At 33.5% G+C, this 23,397-nt stretch overlaps 1 protein-coding gene across 3 annotated transcripts in view; it reads right to left on the reverse strand.

The window, feature by feature from the left end:
* Nucleotides 1-23,397, reverse strand: part of LOC106872386 (protocadherin-18) — a 117,130-nt gene that overhangs the window by 26,801 nt on the left and 66,932 nt on the right. Inside the window, exon 3 of one of the 3 annotated variants that reach the window (XR_008265539.2) lies at nucleotides 14,151-14,281. The exons of 1 other annotated variant lie outside the window; for it this stretch is intronic. Coding sequence is in view for 1 of the 2 variants with exons in the window: in XM_014919372.3 (XP_014774858.2) it covers nucleotides 14,151-14,301 (151 nt within the window). In the remaining variant the exon portion in view is untranslated. Of the gene's footprint in view, nucleotides 1-14,150; nucleotides 14,302-23,397 lie in introns of all 3 variants that reach the window. One more of the 3 variants, XM_014919372.3, reaches the window with a different exon arrangement.

Consider the following 23,397-nt stretch of genomic DNA (forward strand, 5'->3'; position numbering starts at 1 on the left):
TAGCTATTGTCTGATACATCAGGCTTCATACATATGTTGTTGTTGTTTCTATTTTATAGCACTAGGTCATCCTTGATTGAGCTAACTTACAATTTATTACATTCCATTCCAACCATGACCACCCAGTCTCTGTTTCAGGAATAGTGTACCCTAGACTATATTATCTGTTGCATTCTCTAACTTTTTAAGACTGTAAGATATGATTTGTGGAAAATTTGACTACTATTTTTAGCTTGTTTGTTAGCCAGTTAGAGGCATTGTGTTTCATGATTGCTGAAAATGGAATTTTTGTCCTAAGTATTTCACCAAATATCTCTATGCTACAGACCTACAATTTTTTGTGTGAAGGGTTTGACCAAAATGTTTGCCTTTAATGTTTAATTCAATACCTCTGCGCTACAGACCTACAATTTTTGATTCAGTTGTTTGATCTCTATACTGCAGGTATACAATTTTGGCTATAAGCATTTGAGCAAATACTGCAATGCTACAGGCCTAAAAGTTTTACTTTTTGTGTTTGACCAGATATCTCTATGTTACAGGCCTACAACTTTATTCTTAAGTATTTGACCAAATACTTCAATGCCACTTTACCATTTACAAAGTTGGTGAAATGGCAGAGTTGTTAGAGCACCAGATAGAACTCTTTGAATTATTTCTTCCAGCTCTTTGCACTCTGAGTTTGCATTTCAAATCTCTGAGTTCACCAAGGACAATTTTACTGTCATTCTTTTTGAAGCCACAAATGACCACCTAATCCAAGACAACAGTTTAAATGAATTGTAAGAGCTTTGAATATGCTATCTTCTGGTGATTGTTCCATCTGTTTGTATTCTGATGGCAACTTCTACTTCTTCACTGGTGCCAAGTTGTATCTATCATTGTTTTTCTTTTGGTCAATAATGATGGCCTGCAGTGGGGAGACTTGGGAGCATGCACAACTGCTGATCTTTCAAATAATCCTTGCTCATGCCTGTTTTGTGAGAGGCAATTACTAGGTGCAGTAGTTCATAGGCTCATAAGATAAGCAAATACCCTGAATATGGCTACTGGTGCTTTTCAACAATAGCTGTGAGCTGTTTATTTCTAGTTATACTCATATCCTTGTTTATCTCTGATTCATTTACTACTGATCCAGGTAACATGGTATGCTCAATTGTGAACCTTATGCTTATCACAAATTGATCTGTGATAGCATGGGTCAATGATCAGTCAAAGATTCTGTTTGGATTGCAAAAGTATGCTCCATCAATCATCCACAATACTCAGGACAACTTGGAGTCTTGGAATGAAATCTGCTTCTCCTATATGGTCTATTATTTATTTATCAATAAGTCATTTAAAACCGTGTTTTTTTAAAACCTGTGGCAAAATGTGGATAGATGCAAACAATTTAACAATACAGATAAAAAAATGTGGCTTCGGGGGAAATTTTGTTGCCATTTTCTCTGGAAATTGCAGGTTTTGATTTTTATTTTTCTTGTTGTCAAAAATGGAAGGGGACAGCATTTTAAAAACTTGAGGTCTTAACTGAAACTTATTTCATTTTTTCTTTTTACATGTTTTAGGTCATTGAACAACAGCCTTGGGGTACTGCCTTGAAGGTTTTAGTGGAACAAATCAACCCCAGTGCTTAATTTTTTAAAATTTGGTACTTATTCTATCAGTGTATTTTGCTGAAATGCTAAGTTATGGGAATGTGAACAAAATGACATCAATTATCAAACTGTGGTGAGGGGAGACAAACTGAAACACACACACACACACACACACACACACATTACAGGTATCTACTTAGTTTCCATCTATCAAATTTATCCCCAAAGCATTAATTGGCATGGAATTATTATAGAAAAACACTTTCCCAAAGTGTTGCACTGTGGGACTGAACTTAAAACTACATGGTTGCAAAGTGAGTTTCTTAACCACACAGCCATCCCTGCACCTAACACAAAATTTTCTTTCTAATGCCATGGATCTTTTCTGTTTTGAAATACAATCAATAAATATTTTGCATATGTAAACGTATTTTAATACAGGAACAATAGTAATAGATTTTCTTTAAAGAAGAAATACAAAATTTAGAGTGAGCTTTGAACTCATATTAATAAGTTCTATTTATGTAACCTCTTAAAGCTCTCAGTTTCACTATCATTCACTTGTAAATTTGGGAACTAGTTAAGTATTTCTAGTTTTAAATATATTTATTCAGTTTTATGTAGGAATCTAATAAGCTCAGCAGGAAGAACAGCTGCAAATGAACATATCTCCATAAGAAATTATTTCATTTATAGAGATAAAAAAAATTGTGTTGTTGAGTTGTGGCTGACTTCTACAAGTAGATGATGTTGTTGACGCTTAGTTTTACATTACCTCTGGTCAAACAGAACTATGATCAAAGGTCTTCCAGACATGACTTTCTTGCTTTTATAAGAATATATAGGAATGTGTATCAATGTGCCTTCTTTTCCAAGACAGGAAAGTGTAACTTTTTTAGGAATATTTATGGCAGACGTTTCTAGCAGGACTGTTGACCAGAGAGAGGCATGCACAGTAGCTCAAGTGTCAACCTCATCAGTTCAATAATCATTAAAATTTTGGTGGTGACTTAAATGTCAGAATAGCACAAGTTGGCATTGAAGTGGAAATGAGATTATGAGAGGCTCATACTTTACTTACAGACATTAGTGGTACAGAAATCATCAAAACAGAGATGAAATTAAGCCAGATATCAAATCACTAACCAATAGAGCATCATATTTTGTTGTTATAAATGTCATACTTCGCATTTGTAAGTGACAATTGAAATATTACGCTAAATTTTGATTAAAAACTTAACATTGAGTTCTCTTACACAACAGCTCAAAAACTACAGAGGAATTTAAATAACATTGGAATTTATTAAGATGCTTATAACATATAAACAAAAATTCTTATTGCAAGACATTTTAGTTTCCTTTTCCAAGAAAATTCATATGTAGTGAAATACATCTGTTATAACAAAAATTGAACTGCTATGCAATAATTGTAATACTTCATATGCAGTTTGTGATAATGCTGAATTCAGAGCTTTTAATAGCCCCAGGGAACTTATGCAATCTAAATGTTGAAGAAAATCATTTAACACCTACACGAGAAACGTCAATAAATTTAAATATATTTGCTGCATGATTTCAATGTGAGCCACATATTGGGAAATTAAGATTAAAAACCTTACTGTTCGGTGCTGGAATAGAATATATTGGACTATTGCTGTACAGTAACATAATATAATGTAGTTCTGTACAACGAAAAATTTCTCTACTGCAACATAATATTTGCAACTGAAGAATAATAAATTATATTACATGAAACAATACAACATCAGAACATACCATATTACAACAATATGCTATATCCTTTCATAGGATGTTGTGTGTGAAACATTTAAATGAAATGCTATTTGATATCTTATAATGTTGCAGTGAAAACTATATAACATGTAATGTGAAACACATGTTTACAACATACACATGAAATATATATCATATTATATCACCAAAGTGCTTGACATTATTCTAATACATGATAACATTTATGTTAACATGGAAGTAAAAAATATTATCTATCTATCTCTCTATCTATCTATCTATCTATCTATCGATCTATCTATATGTGTATTCATACATACATATGTGCATACATACTTACAGACACACACACTCATAGAGAGACACATACATACACACATATGCATGCATATATACACATACATACATACATACATACATACATATATACATAAGTATGTATGAATGCACACACACACATGTGAAGACACACATACACACACATATACACATACATTATAAACTATGCTTCCACATATCATAAAGAGATATTAGGATAGAAGAAATATAATTATGTATTGTACTATAAAACAAAACAAAAAAGAAAACAAAACATTACAATGAACTATAAAATGGCATATCATCACATGTGCAATGTTTTATGTCACAACCATATAATATTATATCAGGCAGTGCAATACAATGTGACATCGTGCTACCTCATATGAAGTATGCAGTAAGTGTCATAAAGCTTGAAGTAAATCTATGGGGAGACAAATTTTTGATAAGTGTCTTCATCCTAAGTCCAAGATAACAAGAGTTTGATAAGTTTATTTGCTGTGAGGAATTTGGAATCTAACATTTTCTGTCATAACCATCACCTTGCAATAAATAAAAAAATTGTGGTGTCCCTTGAGCTGGATGGAAGTAAAAATCACTTAATTCCCTTTACTTGTTCATTTACTGTCTTTTGTGAGAGGCATTAACATTTTAATATCCCATTGCTCTTTAGAAAAAATGGGATATTAAAATTTGTATCCAGTCAAAATAAACATTACATTAGATAAGTAATATATATATATATATATATATATATATATATATATATATATATATATATATATATATATATATATCAGGTCGTCACATAAGTTCTGTCCGAATTTTGAATAAAGAAAACAAGTGATCAAATGTCATATTTAATTGAAATTTAATCATCAATGTACTTTCCCTGATTATCTATGACTTCCTTCCATCTATTTACAAGCTTTTTAATCCCATCAATGCAAAACTCCTTTGGTTTCAAAGTGAAGAACTCTGAAATGTCAGTTTCGACTTCCTCCTGGCTTGTGAAAGTTATGTCCCCCAAATGATTCTGTAAACTATGAAACAAATGGTAATCTGAAGAAGCAAGGTTGGGAGAATAGGGTGGATGAGGAATTTTTTCCTAACCAAGCTCTTCGATCTTCTGTGATGTGACCTTTGCAGTGTGGGGTCGCACATCGTCTTGATGAAACATCACTCCTTTTCGATTTACTAAAGCGAGTCTCTTTTCTTCAAAGCTTGGTTCAAATGCTCTAATTGCTGACAGTAGACTTGAGCATTGATTGTTACATTAGGTGGTAACAATTCAAAGTGAACAAAGAAAAAGGCAAAAAACATGCATTTATATTACATATATATAAAATAATTGTTTATAGATCATCTTTGATCAAAGAGATCTATAAGCAAAGAATTTCCAGCTAAAGCTGTTTTGTACATTTAACACTACATTATCCTAACTGTTTTTGCTTCATTTTTAAAGATACAAAAAGGGATCTCTGGCAACTAATTTCAGCAGGTTGAACAACCGACTAGAACAGTGATTTTCAATGATTTTTTGCCTATAGACCCCTTTGATTCCCATTTTACTCAGGTGGACCCTCATAACCAGTCATTGTTTAAAAAAAATCTTCAGAAATTTTTATAATAATTTATTGTTAGGAATTGTATAAAAAAATTGTTAAAATAGTTTGTGTATTGTAGAAATATAACAGATTTATTGCAGATAAATTTTAACAGCAAAATCTTAAATGAACTCTCAAGGGCCATATTGACCCTGGTTGAGAACCAATGATCTTGAAGATCCCTTATTTGCTTGTAATAGTATATCAGGTAAAAAAAAGGAAGTGATTTAACAATAGCGAATCAACAAATTTATATAATTACTAGAATCTGAGATTATTGATTATTTGTATGCATTAGCAGGAATTACTTTAGATGGTAGATTGCCCAGTTTAACCTCATGGCCTGCCTATTGGGTACCTACTCTGATACAATATCCAGATCAGATTTCCAGTCTTTTTATTCCTCACATACCTGAGATCCTAAAAAGGCTATGAATGTCCTTTCTTCCTCTAACTAAGCCATATTCCACTGCTTATTATATGTGGGACCAGGTTTTCCTGGATATGTCTGTGACGACTGAAAAGCAAGTGGGTGAATTAAACATGACATGTTTAATAAAGTGAAATAAGCATCAGATATATTTTACTCCAAGTAGAAACTGCCGAAAGTTAATTATTTAGAAATACTGCAAACACTTTCCCTTCCTGATGTATCTTCAATAGATATCTCACAAGCAGGATCTTTAGTCTGTAACTTTGCCTGAGAGGAACAGCAAGGGCTAAATTAGCCTATATCTGCAGAAGGGTTCCATCTGCAGTTTTTGTCAACTACAGCCACTTTTCTTTAGTCTCAGTAGTCATGGCTGTCTCCCGAATGACTTTCTTCAGTTGTCTGAATTTCAAACAAATCTTTGGCATAAAACAGTCTACTCAACTTGCTGGGATATTGTAGCAAATGACTTCAATAAAGACTGAGATTGCATGCCATCGTTTAAAAATTATTCAATACTATGGTGAAAAGAAAAGTAATTATATGAATGTAAATACTGTTTTGTATTTTCATAACTAAAGAGGATGAAGACAAAGTGTTGCTTATATTTGTGGTAGAGTTGGGGTAGCTAGTATTGCCACTTTCAAAATCACTGCCATAATACCTGGTAGGGTACAATAGTTAGTTTTGTTTTTCTAGACTCTGAGATCAAATCTTGCTGGCATTAGCCATGCTTTTCATATTTGTGTGGCTGATAAAATGAATAACAGTAATAACAGTAATATGCTGGAGTAATAGCTACATAAAAAACAAAAACATATTAATATTAGAGCTAGTAAGATTTCACAACAGCCAAAATCAATGGGGATTTTGGCAAGATGTCTTGACATATTTTTTGTGTTAGAATCCAGCTAGTAATACTGTATAACTTTTGATCTACTCTATCAATTTATGGTGTACAAAACTATAACATAAAACAATTTCTAATAATATTGTGCTTCCAACAATGTTGTATAGATCTGTTAACTTCATATTTCATGCTTTCATTATATTAAGGTTTCAGTTGACATAGTTTTCAATACTCACCCTAACTGTAAAATTTTGATTAAGACTGAATTTACAGAGTCTTATAAAGACTGAACTTGCAGACTTTTGTTAAGGCTGATTTTACAAACCCTTATAACGACTAAATTTACAAACCCTTCTGAAGATCGAATTTACAAATTCTTATAAAGATTGGAATTTGCAAACTCTTATTAATATTGGAATTTGCAAACCTTTATTAAGATTGGAATTTACAAACCAATATCATGAGGTCATCTTTGGCTTTCATCATTCTGGAGTCAATAAAATAAAATACCAGTGAAGTACTGTGTTCAATATAATCGATTATACACCCTTCTGAAATTTGTGGCTATGTGCCAATTTTAGAGATCAACATTAATTTAGCACACCAGATGACAGCTCACTGTCCTCTGTCTTCTAATAAATAGATACCTCTAATTATGAAAAGTCAATTAGTTGACTATTTATCACACCTGCATGTAATAAATTAAATATTGATTGCCTGATTGATTAATTGATTATATAAAATTATATTTCAGTTCTTCACTTGTTCTTGGTATTTGCCCATGTACTTGACTACGATTCAAATGTTAGGCTCCTTATTAAGCACTTCAGCCAGTAAATTTGGTAGATGGAAGCTGTGTGAAAGCCTGTTCATATACATACATACATACAAACATACATACATACATACACACATACATACATACAAACATACATACATACATACATACATACATACATATATACATACATATATACATACATATACATACATACATATATATATATATATCATCATCATCATCACCATCATCATTTAACATCCGCTTTCCATGCTGGCATAAGTTGGACGGTTTGACTGAGGACTGGTGAGTCAGATGGCTACACCAGGCTCTAGTCTGATCTGGCAGAGTTTCTACAGCTGGATGCCCTTCCTAATGCCAACCACTCCGAGAATGTAGAGGGTGCTTTTTATGTGCCACCAGCATGATAGCCAGTCAGGCGGTACTGGCAATAGCCATTCTCAAAAGGTGAGTGCAACAAATAACAATTTATTTCATTTGAGAATGCTTTGTAGAATACAGGATTATGTTATTGCAGCACAGAATCTTTTATCTGTAGAGGAAAGTGTAGCAATGCTAATGAAAGATTAATAATAATAATAATAATAATAATAATAATAATAATAAAGGATAACAGAGTTCATAACGATAATGATGAAACAGAATAAAAATAATAAAGTTAAAATTATAAATATCAATATAAATACAAATATAAATATAAAAATAAAAAAGATAAATAAATGGGTAGATAAATGGACAGAAAGATAAATGGATTGATAGAACATGATGGTAATCACACGGAAGGTGATAAAATAAGGATAAAGTTAAAATAAGCCGATAAATTGATGAGGGGACACCCAAGAGATACAACATCTCACAGCACGACAAATGAGTGAAGCTGGGTATAAACTATATGAAAGGGAATTCACCATGCAGAGTCCACACACATGGACATACATAGACATGTATGAAGATGCATGTACACACACACACACACAAATGTATATATATACAGATGCATAAAGATGCACTAGCACACACATACATAGACACAGGAGTGGGTGGGTGGTAAGAAGCTTGATTCCAAACCACATGGTTCTGAGTTCAGTCTCAATGTGTGGCACCTTGGGCAAGTGTCTTCTACTATAGCCTCAGGCCGACCAAAGCCTTGTAAGTGGATTTGTTAGCCAGAAACTGAAAGAAGCCCGTTGTATATATATATATATATATATATATATATATATATATATATATATATATATATATGAAAGAAGGTTTGAAAATGCACTTATTTTAAAGATATTTATTTACTTAACCGGTTTCACTTTTTTAGAAAAAGATTATCAAAAGTCTTTGAGAATAATAAAAAATGTTAAAAAACAGTTTGAGTATTAAAATGCATATATACATTCTTTGATGATAATAAGAGGAATATATTTAAAGTATAAAGCTTTGTATGAACTTTGTAGTGTTACATACTGATTATCACACATTCTCTGATAATAAGATGAAAATGTTAAAAACAGTGTAAGTATGAAAATACATATATGGAAAAATACATATACATATTCTTTGATAATAATAGAAAATGTTAGAAACAGTTTAAGTATCAAAATACATATATACATTCTTTGATAATAATAATAAGAATATGTTTGAAACAGTTTACAACGTTGTTATAACAAAAAGGATTTGGTAAAATATGTATATATATACCCAGGAAATATATTTAAGAGTTCGCAAAAAGTTGAGGAGGAACTGACCTGGCTTTTTTCTCTTGTGTGTATTGAGGGAATGTTTTGCTGTCTTAAGAGACTTATATATGTATATATGTGTATATATTTGTGTGTATCTTTGTTTGTCTCCCCCACCATTGCTTGACAACCGATGTTGGTGTGTTTACATCCCTGTAACTTAGCAGTTCAGCAAAAGAGACTGAATAAGAGAGAGAGAGTGAAAGAGTAAGTGAGTGAATGCGTATGTTCTTATGTATGTGTCAGTGGCACACTCTCTCTCTCTCTCTCTCTCTCTCACACACACACACACATCCATTTCATATACACGTTCATACATCTTTCACTTTCTCCTCTCTTTCACTTTGAAACAAAAGTAACAGGTGATTTTCAGGATAAAGATTGTTAAAAAAAAGCTCCCATTAATGTAAATTGATTACTATTGTTTGGATAGTTCCAGTTAAATAAGTCCAGAAGTTAGGTTAAATATATATACATGCATAAGTACCGTGAACTCCCATTCTACAAACTGGCAAACAGTTCTGTGAATACTTTATTGGGCATGGCTGGGTAGTAAGTCTAGTATTCATACATACATATATATATATATATATATATATATATATATATATATATATACACATATACACATACATTATTTTTATGAAAGGAAGCAATCATATAAACATATTCTACCATCAATTCTTATATGGTGTGAAAAATAGTTATATTGTTAGTGTTTACTAATAACACAAATTTGAATGCTTATGAAAAGACAACACACTTGTGAAATAGGATTTTCACAGGTAATGCAATATATAACTCAATGACTGAGTGAAAAAAAGAAAGATAATTACAAAATAGTGACGTTTTTAATAATATTAGCTTATTATTTGATATTTTGTGGTTTGTTTCTTATAATTCCTATGATATTGTTGTCTTGGCAAAGATTTTTTGTTATTAATGATTTAGCTAGAAAAGAAAGTGCGATTCTTTTGGACCACTTCAGGTCTCTGAGATTAGTAGAAGAAGGGTCAGAAACCTAACCCAAATGATTGCAATGGATTAGTGTCTGAAAAAAAAAGAAACATTTAAAGGTGAGAAGAATGGTGTTAGACACATCAATTGATCAAACCCACCACTCTGCACACAAAACTGGTTAGAGTGACAGGCTTCCACATAGTTATCTCTTATTTTTTCAGTCATTGGACTGTGACCATGCTACAGCACCACCTTGAAAGGTTTAGCTGAACAAACCAACCTCAGGGCTCAGCTTTTAAGTCTAGTACTTATTCAATGTGCCACTTTGCCGAACCGCTATGTTATGAGGACATAAACAAAGCAACACTGGTTATCAGTTGCTGGTGGTGGTGGTGAACAAACATAAACACACTCTACCTAATGTGTGTGCACACACTCTCTCACACACACATACGATAGGCTTCCTTATAGTTTCTCTATACTAAGTTCACTCACAAGGCATTGGCTGGCCTGGGGCTACAATAGAAGACTCCTACCCAAGGTGCCATGCAGTGAACCAAAAACCACGTGGTTGCAAAGCAATCTTCTTAACCACAGAACCCTCCTTAATTTAACTCACAAGGCTTTAAACAAAGCATTATGAAGAAGACATTTAACCAGGGTGCAATGCAGTGGGGATAGAATCTGAAACTACAGTTTAAAAATTGTGGTACTCCATAAGTTATGACAACGAGGGTTCCAGTTGATCTGATCAAATAGAATAACCTGCTCGTGAAGTTAATGTGTAAGTGGCTGAGCACTCCACAGACATGTGTACCCTTAATGTAGTTCTCATATTATATTGTTATATGAATATAATATAATATTATTTTAATAAATTTTAATTTTTGAATTGACAACTGTATATCTCCATTTTCTTTTCATTTTTATAAATATAATATACACCCATGTGAATTGTAAAGTTTTTCTCTACTAAATTGGGTATTAAATAGCTAAGCTCTTGAAAAATTGGACATTTTCATCCCTATAAGATGAACCTATTTTCTTTATATTAGATCTTTGATTTTTATATATACATACATACATACATACATACATACATACATACATACATACATACATACATACATATATATATATATATATATATATATATATATATATATATATATATATATATATATATATATATATATATATATATATATATATATATATATATTTATATATGTATGTATATAAGGTTATGAAGGATATTAGATTCAACCAAACCCAAAGATACAGGTAATACCAAGTAAGTGCTGTATACCGGCTAGTTTTGCCCCTTTAGTTGTATATCCACCTTTGCTACCACAATCATCTCCGGAAAATACCCACAAGGATTATTTACATGGATGTTTACTGCTGGAATGAAACTCCACTACAAGTACTGTTTCTTCTTTGTTCTTTTTTCAGCACATCGCTCTCACGTCTTACTACAACTCTCCTCTTATAGATGTAATAATCCATTCCTCTACTATTACCATCTCCGATGAAGGGATACATTGGATTTTCCCTGAAACAGCTGTAAGACTTTATCCATAAAATATATTTCTAACTTTGCCATTGGACTCTTTATCCTTTTCTCTCTTTATACATACATACACACACACACACACACACACACACACACACACACACACACACACACATATATATATATATATATATATATACAGTAATCCTGCGACTATCAAAAGTGTTACATTCCCAAAACTCTCACACAAATAATTAAATTATTAAAATCTAAAAATATGTAAGTATCTATCGGCCACAGAAACCTGGATATACTGAGGAGCCCGCAATATAAATTTACATATATTAGTCAGAAAAATCCACAATATACAGAGTGCATGGTAAGTGAACCACGATATGGCAAGGGATTACTGTACACACACACACACACACACACACACACACACACACACATACACACACACACACACACACACACAAACACACTCACACTCACACACACATATATACGTATACATATATAAATGTGTGAAACTACATAGTTTGCCATGCCTTTCTTTTTTATTACATTGGGATGTAATTTGAGGAAGATTTGGTTATTAATTCTAACAGACCCCAATGACTGCATAGAGGCTACCACTTTGGCTTATTACTAATGCAAATAGATATTATGAAGTGGTCTAGATCAGTGCTAGAGATAGTCATGATAGTTGTTTAATTGATGAGATTTTCGATCATGCATAAACCTGGAAAAGGTCCACCTACTTAATATTATGTGCTTGTATGACCCAATGAGCTTAGTGGACATAATGGACTCTCATTTCATGAGCATTCCAGATGTTCAACGAATGGAACTATCTACTTACAGAATTACAATGTAAGGGGTTGTGTATTCTACTGATTCATACCCTATTAGTGTAATCTACAAGGTGACAGTCTTGAGGCTGTGTGACAAGACTGGGTATTTGGATTACAGTAACATGTCCACCCAATAATGAATTTCTGCATATGGTTTGAATTGATGTAATGTCTAACTAATCATGTTCTTAATTTAATAAAAGTTTTCTTTCAAATAACATTTCTTAAATTGGAGAAGTGTATATATCAAATCAATTCTAGAATATCATAAGCAATTCAATGTATTATCGAATTACAAATGAAAATTAAAATTGAGCCTAGTACGATTCAGAGTCAATGAAAAAATAGAGTTTGAATCAATGAAATATCTAACATTGAAATCTGTAGTTTTCAGTTGTCTCCACTTTCAAGCTTCTTTAAGCAAGTTTCAAATTTTGGCACTGGGAAAAGAGTTAGTTGATTATATCAACTCCAGTACTTGACTGGTATTGATCTCAGCAGAATTTGAGCTAAGAACATAAACAACCAAAAGATGTAAAGCTAAGCATTTTGTCTGACATGTTTATGATTCTGCTAGCTCACCACTTTAGTTTCTTTAAATAATAAATATATCTTTGTTTTAATTTATTCACGCCTCTAAAATTTAGGGATATGAGATAAAAGAATCTGAAATCTCAGAATGCATCACAGGGAATTAATTCTCATGTATCAAAGGTATAAAGCATTTTGATTGAACAATACCAATGAAATTCTCTGAGAAAATACTCAGTCAATGATTAGAATGACACTTTAGCATTCATCTGTAACCAATACATTAAAAGAGCATCAGCATTTTAAAAGTTTCAATCAATGAAGGCTGGTGAAGCAAAATGTCAATTAATAATTAATAATATAATTTGACATCAAAATGTCACAAGCTGCTTGACAAGAATAAATAAATTAATAAATAATCTCACAAATGATTATGTTATTTTGAATATGTATCAAAAAAAAAAACACATTATTTAAGTTTTTGCTTAAAACTATACAGGTTTTTTTTTAATGGCAAACCTTTTAAACAAATGCTATTAGCATAATCTTGTAGTTAGTTTATGAGTTTGTATCCTGACATAGCAACTTAATTTTGTAGTCTGCTCTAAATACTATTATATTCTTGCACTGACTTAGCATTGGCATAATTCTGAGAAAGTTGCAAAGTAATATCATTATAGAAGAAATTTAAGTATATAATTATTTAATGCTAGAGAAATCAGTGATAACAAAGGGTGCAAGGAATTATTGAAGCCTAAGTAAAGAATCTTTAAGATATCACTATCTGAGAAAGAAGGTTTAATTTCAATCTCCAGATGATACTTAATACCACTGCTTACTGAAGTTAATCAAAGAAGATAATGGGTGATGAACTTCATAATCCATACTAATAGTTCATAAGATAACTTATGTTATTCTCTGGATGAAGATACCTACCACATCTCTAGTAAAGTATAGATAAGTCCGTCCTATTTCATAAATAAAATTCCTTGAAAATAAAATACACTTCTTGAAGTTTTAGGTGAGGATTTCTATGTCTGGCTCAATGAAGATGTTAAGAATTTCTGATATTACATACAAATAACTTCCTTTGAAATTGCTGTAAGAATCCTATCAGAGATTGGTTTTTACAGAATCGTAATTTTTTTTTATTATTATTTTTAAAACATTAATAGTCTTTAACATTAACAACATACCTGCAAGTTCTTCATAGTGTTCTGTGCTTCCTTCTCTCCAATTGTGTCCAGTATCTTTATAAGAAGAGAGGACTGACATCTCTTTGACATGTTCAGAGGGTACATCAATATGGCCTTCCTTGTTACCAAAACTATGCGTAAATATAGTGGGCTGAAAATTCATCAATGTAAACAATAGAATGGTTGTATATGATAGTTTCTGGCTAATTTCTTTTTATTTTCGGAAATCAATACTGAAATGGTGAAGCCTATAGCCATTTTTACTTCATGCTTGATAATGTCCTGAATTGCTAAATCAGATTACCGATGTTTATTTATTTTGATGTAAGGAAAAGAGAGAAATGTTTTAGCTCTTATGATGCCCTCTGGTAGATGTCAGTGTCATAAATACTGAGCTATTACTTTCTATGGTAGTTTTTATGACACTTCAGCTAAACATTACATTAGCATTAAGTAGTCAGTTTAGCCAAGAATAGGTTATTGATACCTGACAGCAATACCTCAGTCAACAGGCTATATTAAACAATAGCAACAAACACTATTCTATTACTCGCATTACAATTTTTCTTTTCTTTTGTTTTTATAGCTTCCTCTCTTTCTCTCTTTTTCTCACTCTTCACTCTTTCTCTGTCCTTCTTTCTCTCTCTCTCTCTCTCTCTCTCTCTCTCTCCTTTTCACACTCTTTCTCCTTTCTTCTTATTCGTTCTATGTCAATATTCCACACAGGACAAAAGATAAACCTTTTAGAAGAGATTCTAGTGAAGAGATTTAATAATCAGAGTGGTGCAGCAGAGTTGCAGACACTCCTACTTCAACAAAACCTCTTTATCTAGTTCATGCAAGCATAGAAAATGGGCGTTAAAACTGACAGTTAATGATGGTCTATGTAAGAATGAAGGGGACAGTAATGGAGGAGGTGGTGGTGGTGGTGGTGATGGTGATGCCAAAGCTGGTAGGAGTAAGGGGGTGGGGGTAGGATAGAAGATGATAGTGGTGGTGGTGGTGGTGGTATGTGCTTTTGCTGCTGCTGATAATGAATTTAAGGTTTGGAGTGGTAGGGGTTAATCATAGTACTGATGACAGTCTCTGAAAGAAGGGAATTTGTGATAACGTTGTTGTTGTTGTTCTCAATCATGATCATCATCATTATCATTGTTGTTGCTTAGATGTCGGTCAGCCCTGACTGAGCAAACCTATGATCAAAGGCATTCCAGCCATGACCATTCCATTTCTTTTTTAGCATTTACAGGACCACGTTATCTTATATGTTATTCTCATAGAGAAGATGGTAGAATGTGGTTTGAGATAGATTTGGTTTCTATTTTCAGCTGGCCTACTGACCACGAAAAGACTCCCTCTGCTGTAGTAGACCACATTAGTACCAGAAGAGTTACCAATGGTGGTGGTGTTGTAGTGGTCATTTTTTTTGTTGATATTGGTGGTGGTGTCGTTGGAAATAGTGGTGATACTGGTGATGACTAGTGAGGATGAAGATGGTGGTGATGGTGATAACAGTGAGGTGGAAATGGTGATGGAGGTAGTAACAGAGGTTATGATGGATGATGATGGGGGTGGTGTCGATGGTGTTAACTGGTGTTAATGTTGGTATATTGATAATAGTGTCGATGGTAGTGATAGTGGTGATAGTAATGGTGTTGGCGACGTGGGTGGTGGCAATAATAAAAGTAATGCCGATGATGATGGTGAGGGTAGTAGTGGACATAATATCTGTAAGTGTTGAAGATGGTGGTGGTGGTGGTATTGGTAGTGGTAGTGGTGGTGGTGACGATGGTGGTGATGGTGGTGATGATGGAGCCGAGTTAATGGTGTTTGTTGGTGTTGGTGCTACTAAATGTGTGAATGTTAGTAACAGCAGTAGAGTGGTAGCTGTTATAAAAAAAGGTAGTGGTAATTGTAACAGTTTGTGCCACTAAAGATAGTGCTGGTGGCATCAGAAGTTGTTGTTGTTGTTGTTGTTTACATCAGTGATTCAGAAACTGGCAAATACCAGACCCTCCCTTATTCCTACTAAAGGATTAATGAAATTCTTCGGACCCCTCCACTCTGTTACTTAGACCACAAAATAAAGTTTGCAGCTGTATAATTCTTCATCATCTTTGCTAGGTAGTAAGGCATGGAAACCAACTCGTGGCAGAATTGTTAGAGAGTCAGAAAAAAAAAAAAAATGCCTTGCAGTAGTTTTCTTCGACTCTTAACATTCCAAGTTCAAATCCCACCAAGGTCAACTTTGCCTTTTTTTCCCCTCCAAAGTTCAGTGAAATAAAGTACCAGTTAAATACTGGAGTTGATATAATCAACTAATCCTTTATTTCAAAGTTACTGGTCTTGTGCCTTAATCAGAAATTCTAGTATTTGACCAACCCACCAAAAATCCTTGTAAGGCGCAAGAGTGGCTGTGTGGTAAGTAGCTTGCTTACCGACCACATGGTTCTGGGTTCATTTCCACTGCGTGGTGCCTTGGGCAAGTGTCTTCTACTATAGCCTTGGGCCGACCAAAGCCTTGTGGTGTGTGTATATATGTTTGTGTGTCTGTGTTCGTCCCCACAACATCACTTGACAACCAATGCTGGTGTGTTTACGTCCTCGTAACTTAGCAGTTCGGCAAAAGAGACCGATAGAATAAGTACTTGGCTTCCAAAGAATAAGTCCTGGGGGTCGATTTGCTCGACTACAGGTGGTGCTCCAGCATGGCTGCAGTCAAATGACTGAAACAAGTAAAAGAGTAAAAGAGAAAGAGAAAGAGTAACCCCATCCCAGGTGGGGTCGTAGCTGGTCTTCTCTTTGTAAAGACAATGGTTTAGACCACGAGAGATCTGATTAAGTGTAAATCTATGACTTAAGATGTTCCAGCCATGATCAGCTCAACTTTTTATTAGTTCAGTACTGACATTAACCAATGTGATCTCTTTTTTTTAAAGATGATAGATTGGTATCTGAGGGAGAGATTTAGCTATTATTTCTAACAAATTGAGCAACCACACAGAGCCGTAGATCTGAATTTTCTGTAGTAGTAGTAGTAGTTTGTTGGAAGAATAAAATTAGTCATGGTGATGAATGTGAGGACTCCCTGATTGAACACAATCACATGATCAAAGGCATTCACATCCTGACCATCCCATATTATATAGACTATATGGTGTTATTTGTGAGAGACTTTTGCTGCTATTTTTAACAAGTCAAGCAAGCTCATAAGAGGCAGTCTTATTGTACAGCTGAAGATAGTATTAAGAGTGATAGGTGCGCATATATATATATATTGTACGTATATATGCATATACTCATTTATTATTTGTTTATATATATATATATATATATATATATATATATATGTGTATATATATCCGACGAAGAGCTCCGCTCGAAGCGTCAAATTTTCTTTCTTTCCTTTCCCGAGCATCCAGTAATGCAATGTGTATCACGTCCTCGTGTTGTTGTTTTTTTTGTCATTTTCCTTTTTTGAACTTATATATATATATATATATATATATATATATATATATATATATATATTCCTTTTTTGAACCTATATATATATATATATATATATATATATATATATATATATATATATACGCACTGACACACATATACACACACACACATATTGATTTTGATGACGAGTGTTTAGTTGTGTGATTGTCTATCCGTTGAAATAATATAGAAGAGTATTCTAAAGTCAAATGTTCTCTTAAGCAAAATCAGTATGACACAATATATGACCTTTGAAAGGTGGTGAGCTGGCAGAAACGTTAGTACGCGGGGCGAAATGCTTAGCGGTATTTCGTCTGTCTTTACGTTCTGAGTTCAAATTCCACTGAGGTCGACTTTGCCTCTCATCCTTCCGGGGTCGGTAAATTAAGTACCAGTTGTGTACTGGGATCAATCTAATTGACTGCCACCCATCCCCCAAAATTTTGGGCCTTGTGCCTAGAGTAGAAAAATATATATGGCCTTTAAATCAATACTATTATATATCTGAAACTTTTTGCTTTGACTCTCGCATTTATAACCAGCAAATTTACAAAAAAGTAAAATCCCTGTAGACCTAATTAGAAATGATTACATAGAGAAGAAAGGGCAACATCTACTAAATAGGAAATACTATTTTAAACATTCTAGGAAGCATGTGAGGCAACTCTGTACATATTTCAGGCTTATTAGACTTTCACAGCAAATCATAGATTTTTCTTATACTTATTTTTCTTGTACAATATTGTGAGCAAGTGTGAGAAACTAGCATACTAAAAAATAAATGTATCAACCACTGTGGTTATTTACTTAGACATGCCTTCTGCATGAAAAACAGTATTTAAAAAATCATGTTAATACATTTAATGGAATGAACATTAACTGAATGCCTAATATTATTTTATTTTATTAAAATAATATGAAATCTAGCATAATGTGGTTGTTTTGTTAGAATGCTGAATACAGCAATACTGACCTTGGGAGGACTTCTCATTTGGAACTACGGTGCATAAAAGCACACATATTTATATCATTGGCAGATGAGAATCATCTGCTATGGACACCAGAACTGCTAGATTACTTGATTTCGACATACTGTGTCACATCAGTGACAGCCATACACCAGCCATATACAAGCCAAATCTTACTGCCAGCGATATTTAGAATTTCAGTACCTAATATGGAATAGTAAGCTAATGTCTGAGGAAATGTTTTTCATTGCACTTATGCTGTTGTTGTTGTTGCTGCTGCTGATGATGGTGATGAAAAAGATGGAGGAAGGTGAAGAGAATGGGGTAGGGACAGGAAAGGATGATGAGAGGTTAACCTACTCTACAGATCAGATATGCTGTTCCTTTTTTACACATTATTCAACCCTCTTTTGTAAAAGCGTGAGATCAAGTGCTCGACCCATCAGACTCACAATTGTTAGTGAGTATAATTCCTGGATTGAGCTCTGTGCTGTGTCCTTGGCAATGCACTACATTTCATATTGCTCTAGTTCACTGATCTGAAAGTGAGTTGCAGAGTGGGACCTCACAGACTACTAAACCAAAATCTTGTAAATGCCAGATATCAATGGGCCTTGATGGCTATGGTACACTGGATTGATGGATTGGATTACTCTTTACACATTATCATTCGTCAATATGTTCATAATTTACCTCTACATATCATCAGTCTCCTTTTACATATTGGCAATACCCTTTTAAACATTATCAATCCTGTTACACATTATCAATTCCTCTTTACACATTAGCTATACCACTTTACATATTAGCTGTTCCCCTTTACCCTTTAGCAATTCCCTTTTAAACATTATCAGTCCCCTTTACACATTATCAGTTTTTCTTTACACATTAGCAATTCCCTTTTACACATTAGTAATTTGCCTTTACACATTAGCAATACTCCATTACACATTATCAGTCCCCCTATATGCATTATCATTTCTACATTACACATTATCAATTCCCCATTGCACATGATCAATTCTCCTTTATAAATTATCAATATTTTTCATATATTCCGTTTCACAATTTGTGAACAATACCATCATTGGTTATAGATCTCCGAAGGGTGTGATTAATGGTGTGAGAATTAAGTTTCACATATGAGATGACATAATGTATAATTACTAAAACCAATATCACACTTACTAATTGGTTATGATGCTATAATGTTGATCAGACAGAAATGTATTGGCATCACAATAATAATGATAATGATAATAATAATAATAATAATAATAATAATAATAATAATAATAATAATAATAATAGTAATAATAGTAATAATAATAAACTGTATGCAATAGTCTGTGATACTTACTTTGCAATAAAGCGTGTTCATGAATGCCAATAACATTAGTTGCTTCATGATACTATATTTTTTTACTATAGGCACAAGGCTTGAAATTTGTCAATTATATCACCCTCAGTGCTCAGATGGTGCTTATTTTATCACCCCCATATGGATGAAAAGCAAAGTTGACCTGGATAATATTTGAACTTGAAACGTAAAACTGGAAGTGCTTATGATTCTGCCACCTTGCCACCTTTAGTTGTTTTATAAGATAACACATGAAGTTGATTAGCAATGATATATGAATGATAAGTGTATTTATTATCAACTCACAATGTCAGCTTTATGTAAATAGATCTCTGTGGGTTTCAACTGACTGTGTTCAGTTGTTTAATGAATTGACCTATCTACTTACTACAATAATGCCTTGAATAGTTGAGCATTCCAAGATATATGTGTTCTTAAGTAAGTTCTCAAATAGAACCAGCATGATAGCATATCTTGTCTTAAGGCTGTACCTCTGATTTACAAGTGCAATACATCCAATTTTTCATGTAATAACCATGTAAGTGGCTGAGTATTCCAAGGCTATGTATATCGTTAACAGAATTCTGAAGTAGAATCAGCATGACACAGTGTCTCAAGGCTGGGTCTTTTGTACCCTTATAATTCCTAATCTTGGCAGTGTGGTTAAGAAGCTTGCCTTTCAACTATGTGGTGTTGTGTTCAGTTGAATTGCATCACACCTTGGGCAAATGTTTTCTACCATTGTCCTGCAAAGCCTTGTGAGTTAATTTGGCAGATGGAAACTGAAGGAAACTGGTCGATTCCCCACCTTCTTCCAAATCAAATTTCTTCCCATGCCCTACACTTACTTCTCACCCCCTCTCGGTTTCTGCAGACTACCCAACAATGTCATCACTCTCTCACTTGTCCTCTTCCTGTCAACTGTATCATCATTATATATATATATATGTATATATATATATGTATATATATAAGCATATATATATATATATATATATATATATATATCATCATCATCATCATTGAGACACAATGCATAACAAGGCTTGACCTTTGAATTACAAGCATGATCCAGTCAGCAGAGTTCCACAAGGTTTCTGATAACCCAGTTTCATTCACAAACTTTTGGTCAACCTATGGTAAATGACACAGACACTTGTCAAAGATGCCTCACAGTGGGATTGAACATGAGAACTTATGGTTGAAAAGCAAACATTTTAATGATTCAGCAATCCTTCAAAGTATATAAGATGTAGTATACATGGTGTTGAGAACATAGTAAATTGCTATATGACTGGCTGCACAGCGAGTCTTATAGAGAAGTTTTATGATATGATAATTTCTGTAAAACTGATTGAGCAGTGCAAGCTGAAGAAAGGTAATTCCGTAGTAACTTAATCTACAGTTGTGTGTATGTCAGTAAAGGCAATCTGCGTTGGACTTGAATAACAAATACTGCTCAATCATGGATCACTGCATTTCTGATAGTGACAGTGGCGAGGGAGTACATGAAATTCGATACAGAATAGATATATCAAGGAACTTCATTTCTAATGAATCGATTTTCTATTTACTATTTTTTTCACTGATATTAGTATCTTCTGTTAATATGGTATGGTAAATGATATAAACACACCACCCCACCATACATATGTGTGCATGTGTATAAATGTAAGTATATGTGAGTGTATATAAGTGTGTGTGTATATATATATATATATAAATATATAAATATATATATATATATATATATATATATATATATATATATATATATATATATATACATATATACATATACATATACAAGCATATGTGTATATATATATATTTATACATATATAAAAATAAATGCGTCCTTTTAAAGCCTAGCCAGGCTCATGGGCCCGGTTTCCCGGTTTCAATGACGTATGTGTTCTCCAGCTGGATGGGATGCCAGTCCATCGCAGTGTTACTCATTTTTGCCAGCTGAGTGGACTGGAGCAATGTAAAATGAAATGTTTTGCTCAAGAACACAACACGTCACCCGGTCCAGGAATCGAAACCACAATCTTACGATCATGATGCTGATACCCTAACCACTAATTCACGTGCCTCCACTATACATATATATATATATATATATATATATATATAACCATATACAGGGATTGGACAAAATAATGGAAACATCTAGCATCATACCACTGAGATTATAAACTCACATTTATATCAATAATAATTGGTGCACTTGGTCTTGTGAGTAAATGCCTAAGTGACAATCTGAATAAGCTAGGGATTTCAGAAGAAGAAATCAATCAGCTAACTCACACGTTACAAATACAATCTGTCGGTGATACAGTCAAAATAGGCAGGACTTTTGTCAAGTTTAAAATGTGACATTATTTTTGTTATTTTCATTCCAGCAATGGAGTTTTGTATCTTTGTTAGGAATCAGTTCCTTCATCAGAGGAAGAAGTCAAATAATTAATAACAAAAGAGAACTTATTTTCACTAAATTTTCCCTCTACTAAATTCACTAACAAGGCATTGGTCAGTTCCAGGGCTATAGTAGGAGAAGACATTTGCCCAAACTGCCATATGATGGAACTGAACCCCAAACCACCATTTTACTTCTGCCATAAAATCCAAATAATTCCTCCCTTCAGCTTATAGCACACCAGCATACTTTACTCATTTGCTTTTCTCCCTGTTGAACTTCAGGCTAGTAGAAATAGCAGCTAAATCTTCCCCCAAAATCACTCCTTTGCATCTTCTATTCAAGAAGAAGTCATATTCAGTAATGTAATCCTACATATATTTAAATAGTAGGGTAAAATGATTAAAGTTACCCTCTTGTGTCATATTTACTCTTAAGAGCTGGTTTCCTGGTTTCATGGCATATATATTCCCCACCTGGATGGGACGCCAGTCCATCACAGGATTACTCATTTTTGCTAGTAGAGTGGACTGGAGCAAAGTGAAATGAAGTGTCTTGCTCAAGAACACAACACATCGCTCACTCCAGTAATCAATACCACAATCTTATGATCATGAGTCCAACACCCTTAATCACTGAGCCATGTGCCTCCACCAAAATGGTGGAGTGTCCACAATTGCTGTGCCTTCCGATCAAAGGTCTACTCAATCAGAATTGACCTAGGGTTAAACAACAAAAGCAATGGTAATTTTACTGCTTTCTGTTATGTTTTGCCATCAACTTTTCTCTCTTTAGTATATTCTTTCTCTCTCTTTCCTTGTTTCGCTCTCTCTGTCTCTCTTTCTTTAACACACACAAACACACACACGCACACACACACACACACACACACACACACACAGTCTTCTGCTCTGTCTGTTTCTCTCTCTTTTATTCTCTCTCACTTCACATATTCTTTTATTCTTTTACTTGTTTCAGTCATTTGACAGCGGCCATGCTGGAGCACCG

This window comes from Octopus bimaculoides, chromosome 14, assembly GCF_046866305.1.
Source record: "Octopus bimaculoides isolate indiv1 chromosome 14, ASM4686630v1, whole genome shotgun sequence".
In the NCBI taxonomy this organism is placed as follows: domain Eukaryota; kingdom Metazoa; phylum Mollusca; class Cephalopoda; order Octopoda; family Octopodidae; genus Octopus; species Octopus bimaculoides.